Raw genomic sequence first — 20,971 nt, forward strand, 5'->3', positions numbered from 1 at the left:
ACTATCCGATTGTAAAAAGCAGCGAGTAAAATAAAAAGACGGGCTAATTTACTCGCCATTCGCTGGCGTGTTGGCTTATAAGCTAGTTAAGTAGCCGTGTGTCATCATCGCTGCTAGGAACTAGTTGCGAGTATCTTTGCGTTTTGGCAGTCATCTATCTTTTATTTTCTAGATTCTTATATTCCATGAAGTGGTGAATCATTTAAATTTACTGAATTTAAAGTTAATGTTCTTTATACAAATAGAACGGCGTCATATGCGCCTCACAATTTTTACCTCATATGGGTTTATTCAAATATTACCTGGCTTTTATAGACTTAGAGGCCTTGTATTTTCTCGGTAGGGAAAAAATTTGTTACCAAAAAACCCTACTAAAATTGCATGTATTATCCAGCATCAACATCACCAGCGACCAACGACGGCCATATACTACATACGTGTCTGTTTGTGTTGTGTTGGGATCGGGGGGGGAAATTCGGCTGCGTTCTTTTGTAGGAATCCTTCCGCATTTGCCTGATGGAGTAAGGGAAACCGCAGAAAACCTTACCCAGGAAGGAGTGGCCGATAGTCAACTTGAAACAAATGCGGCCTTCAGTAACATCGGTATATGATGTCCTGCATTTTGTGGTGTGTGTGTGTCTGTTTTTATGTTAATATATACTTATGGGAAGATAGAGAATATATCACGCGGGTTCCACTTCATTTTTCAGCTTAAAAAAATAAACGATAGAACGCAAACAACACGTCACGCAAAATAACACGTGATTCCAACTCGCTAGCTAGTTCGCTACTGAGCGAGTGGAAAGTTTTGTGTGTCATCGACACTCGCTAACTCGCTTACTCGCTAGCTTATAGACTCGTCGACTAGCAGCTCGTAAACTAGCTCCGTGTCATCGATGCTTAAGCTACTAGCCACGGCGATCGCATAAATAATACGACTGAATTAATTTTTAGTTTCTCCAGTGTTTTATGATTTTTTTTTTAGTGTCCCCAGAGATTTATATTTTTGTTGGTGGTGAAGATTACTTGGATGCCAAGGCAGCTATAATGTCCAGATAAAAAATTTAAATTCTCAATCAATTCATCCCTTTTTTTTATTATTTTAACGTTGGTAAACTTAGTTCGTTGAGTCTATCTTCATATTGCCGGTCTTTTAAAGTTCTTGGTATTTTTGTAAATCGTCTCTGTTCTCACTCTATAAGATCTTTCGCAAAATATGAACTCCATATTTGAAAGCATATTCCAGGAGTGGTGGCACATACGTTTTATACATTTTTAATATCAAATATTTTATCGAGTTAGCTCTTTTGACAATCCCAAAGATATGCGGTTCCCATTTCAAGTTTTCTGATATTGTAACTCCTAGGTCTTATTGTAACGTCACTGATTTCAGAGGTGTTCCATTAAGTTAGTATGCAAGCGTAGGGTTAGTTTATCCTACATGTAGGGCAGTGCATTTTTGACATTGAGTTTTAGAAGCCAATCCTTTGTCCATTGATATACTTCATTTAAATCATTTTGCAGTTGGTTGTGATGTATATGTGGGTTGGCAAAGAATTTTGTATCATCTGCTTATAAGGTGAAATCCTGATTAAGATAATTTAATTAGATTGTAGAGTGAATAATCATCTGTTTATTTAAACCAAATGATTTTTTCTCAGGTAAACATAGGGAGCGATATTTTGCCCATGGGGCTGGTCCGCGTGGGAGGACATTTTGAGAGAGCTGTTTTATTCAAGGTGTTGGCCGACAACTTGGAGTTTCCCGCCAAACTGTGTCGCGGTCATGATAAATATGTGTGGATAGAAGTCTCCATATTACCCGTCTCCAAGGATCGAGTGGTAATGTAGCATTTATTGCACAATATACATTTTTAAATAAATTATTTACCCACATGGTTTGCGAAACAAAATGTTGTCATAACTATTTTTAGATTGAACAAGAATTGATGCTTAATTGGAATCTTCTACGGTCCACTCATACTGTTGATCTGATGGATATCCCTGGGAGCCTCCTGCCTATAGGATCCGTGGTGGCCACTCACTACTGCGGACAAAGAGTACCGCTGTATTGAACTGATTATCCATTTCAAGTCTACCTGAAACCGATGAAAAGAACACAATTTCAGGAAATAAAACCATTTATATTCACATAATGCTTTATTAATGATACCTTAAATTTGATGACTAGTTCTTTAAATCTTTGATTTTGCGACATATTAACAGGATTGCAAATTATACTTAAAAATTATTGGCATCCATTTGAAAATTATCTAACATTAGATACATTATGAATAAAAATATGCATATCGTTTTTTTATTAAAAAAAAAAACCAGTGTACATCCAAAATGATTCTACGAGATATGACTAATAAAATATATCTGTGACTTCCTTCTAAAAGGGTCAATGTCAGTTTTTAAATTTCAAGAGGCCTATGTAGAATTGTTCTTTATAGCAAGTTTAGATTTTTTTAAAAGCGATTTTATAACGTAACATTGGCCCCCGAAAATGGAAAAATCCTTTTTCGAAATCGAAAGGTTCTTTTGGAATTTGGAAGTTATTCCGATTTTGAAGCGAAATTGCAAAAAAATATATTGAAAACTGTATTGGTCCTTTATAGCTGGTCTCACATGAGAGCAATACTTTCATAATGTAGTGGGCATCGCGTGTGGCGCTCGCCATACATTAGAAGCAATACATACATATAGCATTAGAAGCTAGCCACAGATATTTTGATACGATAATCTCAATTACTGTTAAACTTATTGTGAAAGCAGAAATGACACATCAGCAGAATGCTGCCTGCTTATTAAATAATAATGATAATAAAATTATTGTGAAACAAAATTATTGAGGACTTGAATACTTTCTATGAATATATTCAAATCTAATTTTTGATTTTAAAAATTCTGAAATTATACATATGTTTTCATTAATATGTAGTCTATTTGTAATGGTTGCCCAGAGAGGAGATTATTGTATCAGGTTGAACGTAGCAGCGCGCTACATTCTTTAAATAAGCTTTGTAAGTACATACAGTATTTATATTCTTAATAAAAATGAGCAACACGTGGATATTTAAATTTTTGGTAAAAAAAATAGTTTCAGTATGTGCAGCTATGTATTGAAGAAAAGTTTGCACTTTAGGAATTTCACTCATTTAGTTGACTATACTATTCTGAGTAATATTTCATCGCATACAAACTATGATTATGACACAATAAATATTTTCCAATCTACCACTCTACCGCACTACTTTTTGTACAAATGTACATCTATTCGATAGATGGTACATTTGTAATATGTAATTTAAAATGTACCATGAAAAAAGCTTTTCAAGCTTTGATTTTATACACAATTATATGGAATTTAATTCTCTCTAGTTGTGTAATTTGAGACATATTTTATTTCTATACATCAATTAGAAATCTTGAAACTAATATTGTCTTAACAAACATTGTGCTAGGATTTAATCTAGAAATGGCAATCAAGTCAACCAGAATTTTTTTCAAATTTGGCCCGGCAGATTATTTGTGAGATTTTTCTTGCTCAAGCATTTGATCATAATAATATGTAATATAATATTTATATTATGTACTTACATACATAGTGCATACTCTTAAAAAACACCGCTTAAATTTCACACCGCTAGATGATTTCTTAAAGATTTTTAATATTTAATTCATAATAAATAGGCTTTCTTAGTAAATAGTATTAAAAAAACTTAACGAATCGATTATTTAAATAAAATAATATAATATCGGTTTATTTTAGTAAAATATTTTGGTTTATAATTTCTCAACAAAACACATATACATGAGTAAATAAAATAAAGAGGTTGTCAGGGAAAATTCTTCAAAACAGACGTATCACATTTATTTAATAGTTTAAGCTAGAGTATATGTATTCCCATAATTGACATACTTCTCAATACATCTGTCTTTTAGACAGCAAAATTTAAGCTAAATTAAGACTAGAATATTGATTTATTTGTAAATAAGCATCGTCTCGCAGGAGTCGTCCAAAGCAAACAAGAAACAGTTTATCAACAATTCACATATATATATATATATATATAGATTTTATTTATTTTACACGCTTGGAAATTAATTAAGGAATGCTAAATGAATGTTTTCATGGGAAAATGCTAAGATGATTCATTTGAGATAAAAATACGCCCTTGGAAAAGGAGGTATTTTCATAATAATATTATCATTGTACTAAATGACTGGTCCACTCTGGAACTGAAATGAATGTTTACATTACCATTCCTGTTATGCCTTTGAAAACCTCAATAGTAATAATTGATAGTGTTATAATAGGGCATGCAAAATGCAATTTAAAAGACCTCTCTGCGCCCCCCCCACTCTGGTCACCTTGGTTATTATGGAATGGGCGGACACTGTTATGTACTTTGCTTTATGCATTGGAATCACCCACCATACCGGAACTCTCCCCAGTTCTCTGTTTGGCTAAATTGATTATTTAAAGTAAATAATTCTCTAAGAGGGTAGGCGGAGCATTCTGATGTGCCAATGGGTTAATATATGACGTTAATATTATAATTTAATCATTCCAATAGAGGTCATCTCCCATAATGAAATTTCAGAATTTTTTAGAAAGTATCATATTAATTAGGGCTTGCTGATGACAGAACCTTTAAAATTTTTGTTAAATACCGAAGATGTAAGCTGTCAAAATGTCGATTTTTGCGTCCGTACAAAAAGCGTTTGATATCATCGATCATGCGCAGCGGTAATGCAACACTGCCATTCGAATTATGAATTTATTGCGTGTGACCTCTTGGGACACTATTTCATACATTTTTACGAAGTAACACTTTGAAAGCTCATCACTTTGATATTTTTGGAGATATCGATATAAATACTAATTTTACTGTAAAATAAAAAATAAAATAAGAGACCACATTATTGTACACATCGATTCAGTGTATATAAAATGCGTATAACTTTTTTATTGTTGCTCCTTAGATAGTTATTTTGATTAGAGAAGCAATAATTTTTTGGCTAAAAATTCATATCACAGAAATGCTTCATGGAATGCTTTTAAAACTTTTTCGGAAAGTAATTTTTAAAGTATCATGCGTCACAATTTACAGGAATCAAGCAACTGAAATCATAGGGGAATTGAGATTATTAATTGGACAAAAAAATTCAGTATGTAATGTAAACATTTTTAAATCCTGTTTGCTTTCCACTCTTCATAGCTTTTTATTGAAAATATTAAGGACGGGTTGGTTGTTTCGGAGAATTTGAACAATTGTTCAAATTTCAAAGTTAATTTTCAAGTTCTGTGAAAGTTCTTTTCAAGCCCTGTTATTATTTCAGTTTTGTCAAATAACTGGCCTATAATGATATAATAATAGAAATTGAATAGGACATTCGCAGAACTTGCAAATTGACATTGAAATTTGATGAATATTTCAAATTCTATGAAACAACCCGTCCTAACTCCACTTGTTTTTTATTTGTTACCCATTATTGTTAGATGACATATATTATAACACTTTATTTATTTTTAGTTACTTTGCAACACAACAATCCCTATTTTAAAACCTCTATTAATTTTACACATTCATGGATGATAGACGTATCAAGAGATTATTCTGGAATGAATGAGTATGTTTTGAAATTCGGTTACACTTTTTTCATTATTTGTGCCCGTTTATCGACATGGACATTACAATAATTTAGATTTAGATTTCCTATTTACCTTTGTTTAATTACGTAATCTCAATTTTACTTCATAACATGGATATTTAATGATTTGGCACACATCTTGAGGACACAGGCGCACACTGTTTCACTAAGTTATTCAACGCGAAAGTACACAAACTTCAAAATGCACATGGCCACAACCAGCGTTAAGGAAAAAGCGTTCCACTTGACCACTTCAAACCCAGAGTGGTCCAACCAAATACGAATCTGGGATTCCAATAGTTTTTTTTTTGCATTTAATGAAAATAGGATTAGGTTGGTTAAATACACAAAATAGAGCTAATAATATCAATTTTAACAGATGTATACAAAAAAAATGTAAAGATAAAAATTATATGCTTATCAAAATATAAGAAGTAGTACATATTTGAGCTTCATTATGTTTGCAAAAATATCAATTATATTCAATATCGGCAGTGAATTAAAACGAACCACTTTAATCACAGGTATTCTTTATCCCCGAAATTTAAAAATGAAGATTTATAAAATTTTAAAGGTGATTTCTTTAAATTAAAGATTTGTCTGTTGCTTAGAAGATTTGAATGTTGGCGAGATGCTCGTAATTTCTGTCCCAGTAGCCCCCGTTGTACAGCCAGTCTTCCTGCTTAGTGTACGGATTGCTGCCTTGGCTGAACCACCTGCAAAATAACAAACAAACTAAATATTACATACACATTAAGTCAATCAAACTTGGAATCTCTGAATATTACATACACATTAAGTCATCAATCTTAGAATCTCTAAATATTACATACACAAAGTCATCAATCTTGGAATCTCTGAATATTACATACACATTAAGTCATCAATCTTAGAATCTCTAAATATTACATACACTAACGGCCGTTCTTCCCAATCCTACTGATCAACTACTGAGCCGAAATTTTGGCTCAACACTGCTCAAACGCACAACTATGCTCTTTCCAACGGAAAAATGAAAACTGAGTGATCAACCAATTTAAGGAAGCCAAACTACTGGATTAAGCTTGCCTCAGTAAATGACTACTTATAAAAAGTGTCTACAGAGTGAAACATATTTGCGAGGCCAAGGCACGGTGGCATTAAAGTCAAGCTAATACTTTATTTTTAACATATTTCATACGCTTAAATATTTAATATCGGTTTACGTATTACAGTACTTAAAAAAATATATGCATTAATAATAAATACAATAATTAATTTGTCAATGTTAACTTAGCATTGAAAGTTTTAACTTTGATGTCATTTTATTGTCTATGAAAGTGGGCATGGCCACTTAAGGCAATCAACAGTAAAGATGTTTGGAAACAGGCGAATCGAACGTTACTGAATAAATCACTTGGCTGATCGGACCCTGAGATTGATCGTTCGAAATGTTGGGAACAACGGCCGAAAGTCATCAATCTTGGAATCTCTGAATATTACATACACATTAAGTCATCAATCTTAGAATCTCTGGATATTACATACACAAAGTCATCAATCTTGGAATCTCTGAATATTACTACGGAAGCATGCTTTGTGAACTATATAGCTTTATAAACCAATGTTCCCTGTTAGGTGTGCAATTTAACATCTGTTAAAAATTGTCCGCACAAATGTTTTCATCTACCGCACACATCTCCAAGGAAAGGAACACAAAAATAACCAATATTTTATGATAGGGTCTAAGGGTTCGCTCATGTTAAGTATTTTGAACTAAAACTTTATGAATAATCCCTTATTTGCAGGTCTTTTACTTGTGATTTAATTTATTAGCTTGTATATATGTGAGAAGTATACGCAGAGGTACGTCTATTTTTAATGTGAATCTGAGAAATAATGCATGACCTTTCGAGGCGATACATAATTTAAAAACTGTCAGTCTTTAGTTTGTTAGCTTTACCCCGCTCCCTTATGGGTCCATAAGGAATCCACATAAACCGGAATAAATAAATTATACATCAATATCTACACAAATAATCGTTAATCAATTATTAACCTACTGAACTCCAATTTGAAGGACTTTTTTATAATCTACATATTTAAAAACTGTAACTGGTATATTGATTTGATTACTTCATTTTAACTACTCGTGAATTCGCGTATTTACGCGCTCGCCTCTTTCTTCCTTTAATAGTTTGCACAGATAATTTGATATACCGCACACACAGTGAAAAAATTATACAACATTGGTGCTGGCCTGGGAAAAACACGGGATATTATAATTGTAGGATTTGTGAAGCTGAAAGCTTTATGTAAAAAACACATCAGAACAAATAGGCTATATAATGCTCTCCCACTAGCCATTAGACTGAACAATTTTTTTTTGAAATATAAATCAGCCACCAAGTCTTGGATCATCAGCCAAGACAGATCCAAGATCAAAAAAATTATAAAAACCTCTTTATAAGTATGTACTCCAACTAGATGCTGATTAACCAATTTATCATTTATTATTATTATTTATTATTTTTGTCATTTAATATAATGAAATATTATATGTATCAAATAATATGTAAACACTAATTTATGTATCCAATACGTCTGTCTCGACACAGGTATATCCTAGTGAGACAGACATCGAAAAACACCTGCAAAAAAACTTTATATTGAATAAAAAATAAAAAATAAAATAAATAAGGACAATAATAAATATTTACAGCAGCAACTTTTTAATAACAACAATTTTCGTGTGCATTTTTTTCTTGAGCAATTATCAAATTGTGTCTGAATTTTCGACACATCAGTTCCAATTTTTAAAATGATAATTAAAATATTATATTAAGATATCGTTCGTCTGAATTAGAGTTACACAGGACAGTCACACAACCGAAATCAATATTTTTGATGATTTAGATTATGGTTCGCTACGTTTGGTGACTTAGCAGGGGTGCCCGGGTTCATGGGTTAAGGTTTGCCCGGGTCTTGGTGGCGGGTGCGTCGGCCCACCTTCTGCGTGGCGGGCCGGTTGGGAGATGCTGGTTGAGGGAGACCCTTTACAACCGGTTACCGCTGTCCGGGCCGCTCGATAGTACAGGGGCCCGACCCTCAGGCTCACGACTAAGGGTGGGCTGCCCCATCAGCGAGTGAAAAAACCCCGCCACTGCTGTTGTGCCGGTTCGTGACCGGAGGGGACCCAGCAGCAGCGTTTGGGGCGCATTGGATGCCCTCTCCAGCCGGACTCTCCCAGCCTATCGCCTAGCACCGCAGTGGGTGGGCTGGAACCAAACGCTCATCACTCCTGGACAGCCTGAACCCCAGATTCCTACCCACCCCTCATACCTTTCCTTTCCAGACCTTTCCTTTCACCTCCTACCCTTATAAAAAAAAAAAAAAAAAAAATTCATGAACATACAACACAACAATTTTAACATCGTTACAGCGGCGAGTAGCAGGCGTCCCCGGTGCGGGCCAAAACTGCTGGTAAATTTTGCCAACATTCGCGGCCTGCACACAAATTTAAATTCCGTCCATCACCATCTTTTGTCCCAACGTCCCAACCTTCTTTTCCTATCCGAAACTCAGATAGCCGAGCCGCCAGACTCCTCCTATCTGGACTGCCCGGGCTTTACCCTCGCAAGCAAATTCCGACTGAAAGGAGGAGTCTGCCTCTATAGTCGAGCTGACGTCAACTGTGTGCGACTATTGAGTCTGGAAAACTCCAGATTCGACGTAATGTGGGTGCGCGTCAATCTTGCCAGTACGGCAAGATTCTACGCATGTCTATACCGCTCACCGAACCATAGCGAATCAGACACTTCCGAGCTCTTCAAACATTTGAGCGATACTATTGATGATCTCTTGCCCCGCTACCCTTCGGCCGAGTTTATTGTTCTGGGGGACTTCAACGTTCATAACGAACCATGGTTGAAGTTCTCAGGCCCAACGGACTCGGCTGGCCGACAGGCGGAATCCTTTGCCATTTGCTACGGATTAGAGCAATTGGTTCAGGAGCCTACAAGGGTTCCTGATGTCCAGACTCACCGCTCCAATCTGTTAGACCTATTCTTAACTACTGTGCCACACGGTTATAAGATTGACGTCACAGCGCCTCTGGGATCATCTGACCACTGCCTAGTGACGACATCAATCCCCGTTAGCCTCAGACCAACCAATGAGAGGCTGAGGAGAAAAGTGTGGCACTATAGGTCAGCAGATTGGTTCGGTATGCGGGCCCATTTCAACGCTTTTCCGTGGTCAGCTGTTTGTTTTCGGACTTCGGACCCTTCAAGATGTGCCCAGGAGATTGGTGAAGTCATCAAATCGGCGATGGATGGCTTCATACAATCGACTACTAAAGAAACTGGTGTGGGCTCAAAGCCGTGGTTCAGTCGACAATGCTCCGAAGCAGTCCGACGAAAAAACGCGGCTTACCGAGCCTACAACACATCTCGAACGCCCGAAAGCAGATCAGCATACAACAAATCGGCAAAGGAATGCAAGAGAATCATCAATAGGTCAAAATTCGAACACGACCTGCAGATCAGCAAAAAGCTGGCTGCCTGCCCGCATGGCAGCAGAGCATTCTGGTCGCTTGCGGGCTCAATAGGTCGAAATTTTTGCAAACCCAGTTTGCCACCTCTTACCAGACCTGACGGCTCACTAGCAAACACCGCCACCGAAAAGGCTAACTTATTAGGGAAAATGTTTGCGGAAAACTCGACCCTCGACGACGGGGGTGCTGTTCCGCCGTCGGTTCCTCACTGCGGCTTCTATATGAAAAAGCTGAGGATCCGGCATCGGGATGTACTCCACGTCATACGGGGGCTCGATGTTAACAAAGCTAGTGGACCTGATGGAATACCTGCCCTGGTATTGCAGAGGTGTGCTGCGGAAATAGTTCCAGTTTTGACAAAGCTCTTCAAAATGTCCCTGAAGTGTGGCACTGTGCCATCTGGTTGGAAAAAAGCGGTCATTCACCCTATTCCCAAGAAAGGTGACCGCTCCAACCCGGCCAACTACCGCCCCATAGCGATCACATCAGTTCTGTCCAAAGTGATGGAACGTGTGATAAACGACAAACTGCTCACATACCTCGAGAAGAACAAAATTATCAACGACCGTCAATACGGATTCCGGCGGAACCGCTCGTGCGGTGATCTTCTCGCGTATGTGACGCATGTTTGGGGGCGGTGCCTGGAACGTCACGGTGAGACCCAAACGGTCGCACTAGACATATCCAAGGCCTTTGACCGGGTCTGGCACCGAGGACTTGTCAACAAATTGCATTCTTACGGACTTCCCGCATCCCTGTGTACGTGGATTGCTGACTTTTTAAGGGATAGGTCGATTCAGGCGGTTGCTGACGGTTTCACCTCTTCCTCGCACTCCATAAATGCTGGCGTCCCACAGGGATCGGTTCTGTCTCCGACTTTGTTTTTGTTGCACATCAATGACCTTTTGACATGTGCACCGATTCATTGTTACGCGGATGACAGTACAGTTCATGATAGCTTTTTGTTTGACAAGCCCCCAAAGGGCACACAAACTCCAACGGCTCGGAGGGCTTTGAAGCAGAGAATGGACGGTTATCTCGAGAGTATTTCCTCCTGGGGTAAAAATAATCTCGTCGAATTTAATGTTTCAAAGACCCAATCCTGTCTGATTACGTCTAAAAGGGATCCAAATGATAATCTAGTCTCCTTCAACGGAAGCAATCTTCCGAACAGGCCTTCCATTGATATGCTTGGTGTAACTATAAGTGACCAGCTCAGGTACGGGGGCTCCATCGAAGCCAGAGTAAAGTTGGCCTCTCAGAAGCTGGGCGTACTGTACAGGGCCCGCAGATACTTTAATAGTACACAACTGCTCACCCTGTACAAATCGCAAGTGCGCCCTACTGTCGAATTTGGCAGCCATCTCTGGTCTGGAGCCCCAAAATACCTGAAAAAAACCCTTGACTCTGTGCAGAAACGGGCGGTCCGTTTGATAGATTCCCCAATCTTAACAAACGGACTGCAATCTTTAGAGCACAGGCGTCAAGTAGGTATGCTGTCCTTGTTCTATCGGTATTACAATGGAAGATGCTCTGAGGAACTAGCGTCATTGATCCCTTCGGCACCGGTGCGTAGTCGGGATACACGCCAAACGCGCGCCCAACATTTGTACACAGTTGACACTTGTCACATGAGAACGGGTCGCTTCTACGATTCGTTCTTAAGTTCAACAGCTCGGCTGTGGAACGAACTGCCGGCCTCTGTGTTTCCTCCCTCCTACAACATGGGACTCTTCAAGACCCATGTTCACTCCTTCCTCTCCAAAAAAAGACCCTCCACACAGCATCCCCAAAGATGACATAGGCCCCGAGGGAAATTATTTTCTTCAGGGCCTCCTGTGTGGAGTAAATATAAAAAAAAAAAAAAAAAAAATGGCGTACAGAATTTTTTTTCTTTTTTAAGTTTACGCTCACTTCAATTGCCTCATTCTAAATAAGCAAAACAAATGGACACAATAGTCCTTGTTAATAGAAATATTTGTATAGCCAAAAAATTCAAGTAATTGTTGTGTTGTGAAACATGTGACCAACCTGGGGGCGCTTCCTTGCGGATGTTTTTTAGCGTGCTTGCGACAGGCGCGCTGCTTGTCCTCCAGACGCGTCTTCTCGCGGGCCGCACCATCAACGTCGCCGCGTTCCAGGAAGCGCACGTCGGGGCGCAGGCGCGAGTCCGTGGGGCACAACCGCGCGCCATCGCGCCCGTGGCTCGCCTCCAGCTCGTTAAGCGCCATGGCAAACGAAGTGAACTGATAGTACTGCAACAGTTATATATAATAACTTTAATTCATCGTTAAATCCATAATTTGCACAAGCGAGAAGAGAAGTTGAAAAAAAAAAAAAATTTTTGTTCCTTGTTATTACTAACAATGAGCAGGCAGCATTCTGCTACTGCGCTCATATATGTTATTTTAAATTAAAAAATAGGTTTATCCTTTCTTCTCTCTAAATGAGAATCCAATCGAGCTTTAAATTGATTTATATTTGTATGTAGTAGCATCATAGACATATGGAAGTTGGTCTCATGCTTCCGCTACTCTATTTGCAAGGAAGTGTCTTCTAGAATCGGATGCAAAAGGTGTTTTGTAATTTTTTTATTATTTTCTTAGTAAGTGTTATCTTGAATGCAAAATGTGTATTTAAAAAAATATTGGGTTTTAGAGATTTACGTTTGTTTTGGTGATGAAGATTTATTGAATACCAGGGCAACTATAATCACCAGATAGAAAGTTTTAATCAAATTACCCATGTCTCTTCTTTCTTTTAATCTTGGTAATTTTAGTTCCTTTTTAACCGCGTTAATTTGCTCCGTTTTATCTTTACCCGTACGCAGTACATATTTTCAAATACCTATGCACGCAATTAAATGTCAAATTAAAGCATTCTGGCATGATTTATTGGACTATATAGACAGAACAGATTATTTTCCACAATATGATAACAAATCCTCGCGTGTCAACTCTCTTAGATGTTTATAAAAACAAAAATATAAAAGACGTACCGTATCTTTTGAATGTGGTCCCGCCATTCACTCGGCGTGTGTGTACTTAGGCCACTGCGTTGATAGACACAAGTGGGACACCATGAGCACTTATCATTTTTAGTTATGAAAACTTTTTCTAAAACTGAACACTTAACCTCTCGGACAAAGACTATTATTTACTTTGTGTTCCTTTGCGAACTGTCAAAACGTGAAAATTTTTGTGATATTTACGAGTTTTGTTAATAGCCTCATAACTCACGTTTTGGGAAACGTAGCCTCATTCTAAAAAATGTTTTGGAAAGATTATGAAATTCACTATCGTATTGTATTGTTATACGTAAATATTTGCGTTTCTAAATATACATTTTCTGAAAACGTCAAAAATATGTAAAAATCGCTGACCATTATTTCAAAGCTGTGAAAAATGTACTTTTTTCTGAGTATCATAAAGAAATAACACTTTATATATTGAAGAAATATAATTAAAAACTATTAGTCACCTCAAAATATTAACCGTCCAAACTAAAATATTTTTAATAAATTATTTAGAAACGCAATAAATTATGAACGAACAAGATGACAGATCCAATCGACTTAGATAATGCACCTCTACGTTCCATAGATATTCTCGAATACAGACACGCGTAGCGTTATTTGTTATCGATACTCTGTTTTTTAAATCATGGCAATCCGTATACTAGTGATGGAAATAAATCGATTTTTGTAAAATCTCGCGCGTTTACGTGAAAAGACGTTCTAATGTCTTGACCGCTATTATCATATTTACGTCTTTTGACGTTCTAATGTTCTGAGTGGTTAAATTTTATGTCACATAATATAATAACAAAATTGGACTAACGCCATCCGTTGACAAAATTGTAAACTATAGCACTCGAAGGCGCAAAGAGGCTCACTTGATTATCGATGTTTTTTAATGAAATACAATTTTATTTTCGAGAAATTCTTGTAGATGTCAGCATCGTGATAGTTCTACGAATGTTCAAGCGAGCGGGAAATAAATTTATGTCGAAAGACCGCTGGAATATCGGCATTCAAAGTTTCCGTATCAACTGTTGATACAGCCGCGTATGAGTATGGACTTTTTGCCGTAACAACACTTGACACGGCCGCGTGCAAAGAGTTAAAGCTCTTAACACATTTTTGACGGGTATTTTTTGCGTTGGCGCTACGCTGTCTCCGGGCGAAAAGAAAAGTCCAGGATGAATTTCTTCAATTTGTTTTAGATCGCTATATCTTCGAAAATAATTTATTTTAATAAAAAATTGTACGTAGTAACTCAGCATACCCAAGCTATAAAAGTAAATCGAATATTATTTGAAATGCAACTCAATTAACCACAATGGGTGCGGAACAGAAAGAGTATAATAATAGTTTCACGATCATAAAAACCCTCATTCCAGGAATTGAATTATTACAATAACAAATAGCATACGATCCTTTTGTTAAAATACCAATGTAAACGAAAGACACGAAGATAAATATAAAAGAAGACTTGCATTACGATTCAATAGTTATGTAGATATAGTTGGGACCTTTACAAAGAGATTGGTGTATAATATTCATATGAAAACATTGAATAATTCCGTCTTTTCTGCCATTGAAATGAGGTAGAACTACCTTTCCCAGCCGCAGTATGTTAATATTTTTATGATGTGTCTTAAATTTTAACTTTGGGAGACTTCAATTAAAGAGACATTAATTAAATCAATTAATGTGTTTTTAATTGGAAAAGCTTTCCTTGGTCTCCTATTTCAAAGTAAATCATTGTGTGATTGTTGCAAGAAGGTCGGATATGCTTTCTTGACTCTGATCATGTTTTGCTACGACTTATGAATGAAAGTGCATTTGATTTGTGGGTAGATGCTCACCTCACTGCTATTGTCAGGGCGCGGTGTTGCCTCCCACAGCGTGGTGGAATTTGGGATGTCCAGCGAGTAGGTGCTGTCAGACTTGGGAATCTCACCGTCTGCCGGCTCTGGGATGGGAGGTTCATCTGACTGTTACATGTAACATAACATGCTTTTAAAATAATAATCCAATAACTAAAATGTTCACATAAATTTAGCATCAGATTTTTGTTAAGACATTCTGAATAAAGCATTATGGTAAGAGTCCCTTACCTCCTGCAGTGAGACGCTCTTGAAGGCGCCCACCTTGAGGCTGTTGAGCTTGGCGAGGACACGGCGCGGAGTGTGCGCGGGCGAGTCGCCCTGGCCGCCGCGCGCTCCGCCCTCGCCACTGCCGCCCGCACCCTCCTCCGAGCGCTTCTGCTCGCGGCACCACTCCTCGTACGAGGGCATGTCGCAGCACTTTATAAATTCCGTCCACTTGCCATACAGGAAGTTTATCTTCTTCTTGCTGAAAGGGTTATATTAAATAATTTCATAATTTCACATCATCAAATAATATACAATTTTTTATGTGATACCCACCACTGCTCAAAGTTAAAGTAGTGTTATGAGGCAGAAGGAAATCTATGTTTAAGAAAGGAGAAGGTTAAAAAGTTACTGCGAACACTTCTATTCTAAATTCATGTCTCTCTATTAAAATGACACTTAATTTTATTTATTTAAGTGATAATATATTACAAAATAAAAACAATATTTATAACAAATTATTCCAATGAGATGAATAAAACTCAATTCGGGAAAGACAACATTATGCAATTGAAAGAAAAATATTTTTCTAAAAATACAATTTAAATGGGAATATATAATATAAATATTTCATACATAAAGATATACAGAAGTTAGAGGGTTCTAAAGATCGATTGTGTCACTGGTAAAGCTGCTGAGAAAATATTATCCTTTACGAACTTTTGCCAATATTTTTTTTGTGTGTTACTGGAAGTTTTAGGTTGCTAGGTAATAAGTTGAATATGCAATCTAAAAAACTACAAATAATACCTCATCCCATACACCACAAGCAATTGCTAATTATGGGAGAATATTAAAAATAATAATAATAATAAAAAAATTAGTAAATTGACTAACTACCCACTTAGACTCGAGAATAATTCTCCACTAACCGGGAATTGTAATTAGTTAATTAAGATTGTTATGTATTATTTTATTATATTGTATCTTCTATTATTAAAATAAAGAAAGAAAAAAAAAATTGTATGCAGTTAATTTAAAATTTAGTTTTGTAAGTAGATGACGATAAGTGTATTTGATTTTGCTGGTTTAGTGTTGGTGTACGAGGAGTATTGAATTATTTGTAGAATGGCAGTTGTGATGTTATTTAGTATTTTGGCAGAGTCGCAAAACGAAGTATTTGCGTATGTGAGTATGTAAATAATACACAATAAATTTAAAGTAAAAATATTTTGCGTGATAAATAATAATATTACAAAAAAATTATAAAGATACCCTTTTTTTAAATAACACTTCGTTTCAACTTAATTACCATGAGAAATAACTATTCACATTGGGGAATGAAAAAACATGCACAAAATAGGTTGTTAGTTTGGGTTATTTTAATAATGAATGTGTATTTCCTAACTGTTATAAAATATTTTTGTACAAATAAATTGCTTGTAAAAAGTAATTAAAAAATCTGCGAGAAGTAATAAATGTGAAATTTAGAACTTAAAAAAAAAAATATTAATTCATCTTTTACCATCTCCCCCGACCAAATCCCGAAACCAAATGTTATTTAAAAAAAATTGCATATTAAGCATGGCTGAAGCTGAATTCTGCAATTATACTATAAAATTTTCTCGGCGTAAGAGACAGAAGAATGGATGACTTACTTGTGATCAAAGATGAACCCCTCGACGCGGTGCAGGTCCTTAGAGGCCCAGCCGGCGGGCTTAAAGCAGAGCTGCGCGCGCAAACCCGGGGAGCCCCGCGAGTGACACACCACCTCCATGCTGCCGTACTGCTCCATCCACAGCCGGCCCACAATGATGTTGTGCACACAGCAGTTCACGTTGCTCCATGTGTATGCCTCCCCCCATCTGCAATGCATCTAACCATTAGTCACATACTTAGACAGGAATTAGGATCAGTTGTTTAGCAGAAATTAAAATGTAACATTGTCATCAAATGACCATTCCGCGCCATTTTGTGTTTTTGACGTTTGAAAGGCTCCCATTAAAGGCCGAAAATAAATTAAATTCTGAATATAAAAAAACTCAAGGAGCGCTTAAAGTTGGCGCGTAAATAACCCAAATATTCCGGGTAGTAGCATGACGGGCGGACACCGGCGAATGAGTCGTTAATTTCGTTCGCGGACGAAAGGATTCGGGCGATATCGACAGCCGCCACAACCCTCTTTCTACTTCCCACATGGGTACAACATTTTACACTGATTTTGAAAGGAATATAATCTATTATACACCTCATTGCAATGGGAATCTTTCAACTGTCAAAAAGGAAAATGGTGCTGAATGGCGATTTGATGACTTTGTCATGAATTTCTGCAAAAAAACTGGGCCTTAATGTTCATCACTCAAATCAGACTCGAATTATTCGATTATTGTGATTTTTCACGGATCTGCGCTAGTTAATGTCACAATAAAAATCGCCATATTAAACAAGAAGATAAAATGGAAGAAATGTAACCAAAATATGATTGGATATTGTCCTGATTATTAATTGTTCGTGGGATATGAACTTCTAATTTAATTCCACACTATTAGGAAGCTAAAATGAGAAGAACGCACAGTAGCAAGAAGTAAGATTATTATGTTTTTGATACCCGCTACAAAATCATTTACGCTCAACATTATCCTCATAAAGTATTATGGTCCTTTCAAATGTCAAAAAAATAAAATTGCGCAGAATGGCCATCTGATAAGTTTGTCATATATGTATTTCTGCGAAACAGCTAGGCAGTTTATTTCTATTTTCGCACACAGGCAGTAGTAATTATCGCGATGCCCCTGGAGGCACGGCATGAGCAGAGGAATTTCTCACCTGGGCAGTTCCACAGTGACCTGCCCCTTGGGCTGTATCTCCACGCTCTTGCCCCAGAAGCGCAGCTTGGGGTGAACGTAACCGTGGAAGATGAAGTGCGGGCTGTCGGCGTGGAAGGCGGACACGGGCGGGTGGTGCGACACCTGCTCAGCCACGGCGCGGAACTCAGGCCGCTGAAGCTCGTACGTCTCTCCCAGCAGCGGGTTGAAGGGCTTGCCAAGGCGCTCACGGTTGGAGGCCAGAGCGCTCACTGCGAAACCTGACAATAAACACCCTGTGAGTATGGCAGATAATATTTTTATTTTTTTATTTAGTACTGTTATTCATTTAAAAATGTTAGTCTGTCCACCTAGGAGAAAATCCCGTTTAAGGACAGAGATAATTTGAACATACCTATTTTGTACAACATAAGATACAAGTAGCAAATAAGAGAAGAAAAGAAAGGGAAAGAAATAATAAAAAATAAAAAATAGATTATAACCTTTATAATAAGAGTTGATGTTTGATAATCAAACTTATTAAAATAATAATAGTAATAAAATAAGAGATACATGTACTTAATAATAAAGGGTTAACACATAAAGGTTGGTAACTGTTGGTTGCATTGCATATTATTTACATATTTAGTAGAAGCAGATATTGAAAGAGGAAGAATATTTGACATCAAAATTTGAAGTTCTGTTTTTTTTTTTTTTTTTGTTATTTATTATGTACAAAAAAGGGGAGAGAAGTGAAAGAATATAATAACATAATTAATTAGATAATAAAGTTAACTGCCTTTTGTTCACCATACTTATGAAAATAATAGGGAGATACATTTACTAAAGGATTAAAACGTGCAATAAATTAAAACATAGGGGAAACTGTATTTTTTTTGTCTTTTTGTTTTGTTTTTTTTGTTTGTTTGTTTGTTATGTTTTTGTTTTTATTTGTGTTTTGTTTTTGTGTGGTTTGTTTTTTTTGTTATTTGTATTTGATATTATTTTTTTAAAATTAAGAGTTCTCCTTTCTTCCTTTTTTATATGATACAATACATTTAAAATATAATACATTTTCATAAAAAAATAGGAGACGACCTTATCGGTAATGCGAGTTGGCTCACCAAATGGTTCAATCTACTCCTGACTCAATCAGTAAACCTGACAACATCGGAGATAAAACGACACTAATTATACAGACGTCTAATTAAGCTCAGACTTCATTAGGCAAGAATGTCAAAAAGCTCGGTAATCAAACCGTATTGTAAACAAGCTCATGTATTATTAGCCAATCTCCCCAACTGACTACTTTGTAAGGGGGTATAATTTTCTGATGGTCTAAAATTAGGCACTGACAAAGAAATCTCTAATTTCTGGTTATTCTTTGGCCACTCAATTTATTGTTTCTGATTCTTCAAAGAATAAATAATTCGGTTTACTATGTCTAGCCGTGTAGACGGTAATAATAGTAATATGGAGGCAACGACTATTGAGGCAATCATAAATAAGGCCAATAAAGGTGTTTTAAGCCAATAATTTTCTGCAATTTCCAGTAAATAAATAAATCAGTGAAAAGCTTTGAGCCGCGTAGATATACACAACATGTAATGCAACAAATTAGCATAGTGTTCATGCCTGTTCGGTGCGGTATTCGTGCGCACAGCAATATACACCCTACATCCTATGGTAATTTCTTGCAACCATCGACCAAGTATTTATTAACCTTAAAATTAAGAACGAAACCAAAAATCTTGGTTTAAAAAAAAACATTTATAAAAAAGTGCAATATCTCCCAGTCGAAAGGTCGGAAAAATCATTGCTTTTTACCTTTTGTGCAGACCACTGCACGGAGAAAATTTGTCTTCCAGCATGTTCGTCCCAACGCTCAATAGATTAACTTTGTGAAGATCATTTTTCCAACATGAATTTGAGGCGGTTAGCAATATTTTAAGTAGGGACTCTGGCGTACTTTATCATTGACAATTTAATCAATTATATGAATATTAAAAAAAACCTTTAAATAGCTTCGAGGCGGCCGCGGCATATCGATTAAAGTAACAATTGAAAAAACCTACATTTCTTTCTAGCAAGACAACTTGGTCACGCAACAAATTACGACAACACTTTTGCCACAAAATAAACGATCTTCGTTGGTTTCGCGTATGTTTTTACACTTCATCTCTATATCTTTTGACGCGATACCTTTCAGGCTTGCTATTGGCGGATAAAATTACAACATGAGATTTGAGCGAAAACTTCGTGCTATGTTTTATATTTTTGGGAACTTGCATTTATATCTAGCCTTTCGAAGCGAGGCATCGGAATTCGATGGGAAGTTTTATTACGAAATTACTTTTACTGTTAAATTACGTGCTATTTTTAGATTTAAATTAGGTATGAGAGGGCTAATCTATCGTTAATATATACAGGGTGTCCGGAAACTCGTAGTACAAGCGGGAAACTGGTGAATCTACATCACATTTGGAGTCGATTTTGTAGTATATATTTTTTTGAAGTGAAACTTCTTTACGCGCGTCATGCAATTTCGAGGACCGGAGTAAAACCGACTCATGACCGAAACGAAAATGCGGGACCACCGATTAAAGTTCATTTGATCTAGTCAAAGTTTTGAAGTAACATATAAATGCTTCTTAGCTCATCCCGACAACTGGCGTTGGTGGTGTAATGGTCAGCATAGTTGCCTTCCAAGCAGTTGATCCGAGTTCGATTCTCGGCCATCGCACATTATTTTTTTGTTTTTAACGCCTTTTTCATTCAATATCTTATTTTTTAGTAGGTCAGAACATTTTTTAAAAGAAAATAATATTGCAAAATAATAAAAACACTTATCTCACTGTGATAAAACATTACTCCGC

General features: G+C 36.7%; 1 protein-coding gene across 6 annotated transcripts in view; it reads right to left on the reverse strand.

Annotated features, from left to right (window-relative positions):
* Positions 1–4,355: 4,355 nt before the first annotated feature.
* The window catches only part of LOC149425361 (oxysterol-binding protein-related protein 1), an 80,771-nt gene continuing 64,155 nt past the window's right edge, over positions 4,356–20,971 (reverse strand). For all 6 annotated transcript variants that reach the window (XM_089650583.1, XM_089650585.1, XM_089650584.1 and 3 more), the window contains 6 exons: positions 18,118–18,376; positions 16,950–17,156; positions 15,316–15,553; positions 15,064–15,192; positions 12,226–12,449; positions 4,356–6,376 (listed from right to left, as the gene is read on the reverse strand). In XM_089650583.1, coding sequence (XP_089506709.1) covers positions 6,268–6,376; positions 12,226–12,449; positions 15,064–15,192; positions 15,316–15,553; positions 16,950–17,156; positions 18,118–18,376 — 1,166 coding nt within the window. In that variant the 3' untranslated portion in view covers positions 4,356–6,267. The remainder of the gene's footprint in view (positions 6,377–12,225; positions 12,450–15,063; positions 15,193–15,315; positions 15,554–16,949; positions 17,157–18,117; positions 18,377–20,971) is intronic.

This window comes from Hesperophylax consimilis, chromosome 3 (assembly GCF_061612785.1).
Source record: "Hesperophylax consimilis isolate HC1 chromosome 3, BYU_Hcon_1.0, whole genome shotgun sequence".
NCBI classification, from domain to species: Eukaryota; Metazoa; Arthropoda; class Insecta; order Trichoptera; family Limnephilidae; genus Hesperophylax; species Hesperophylax consimilis.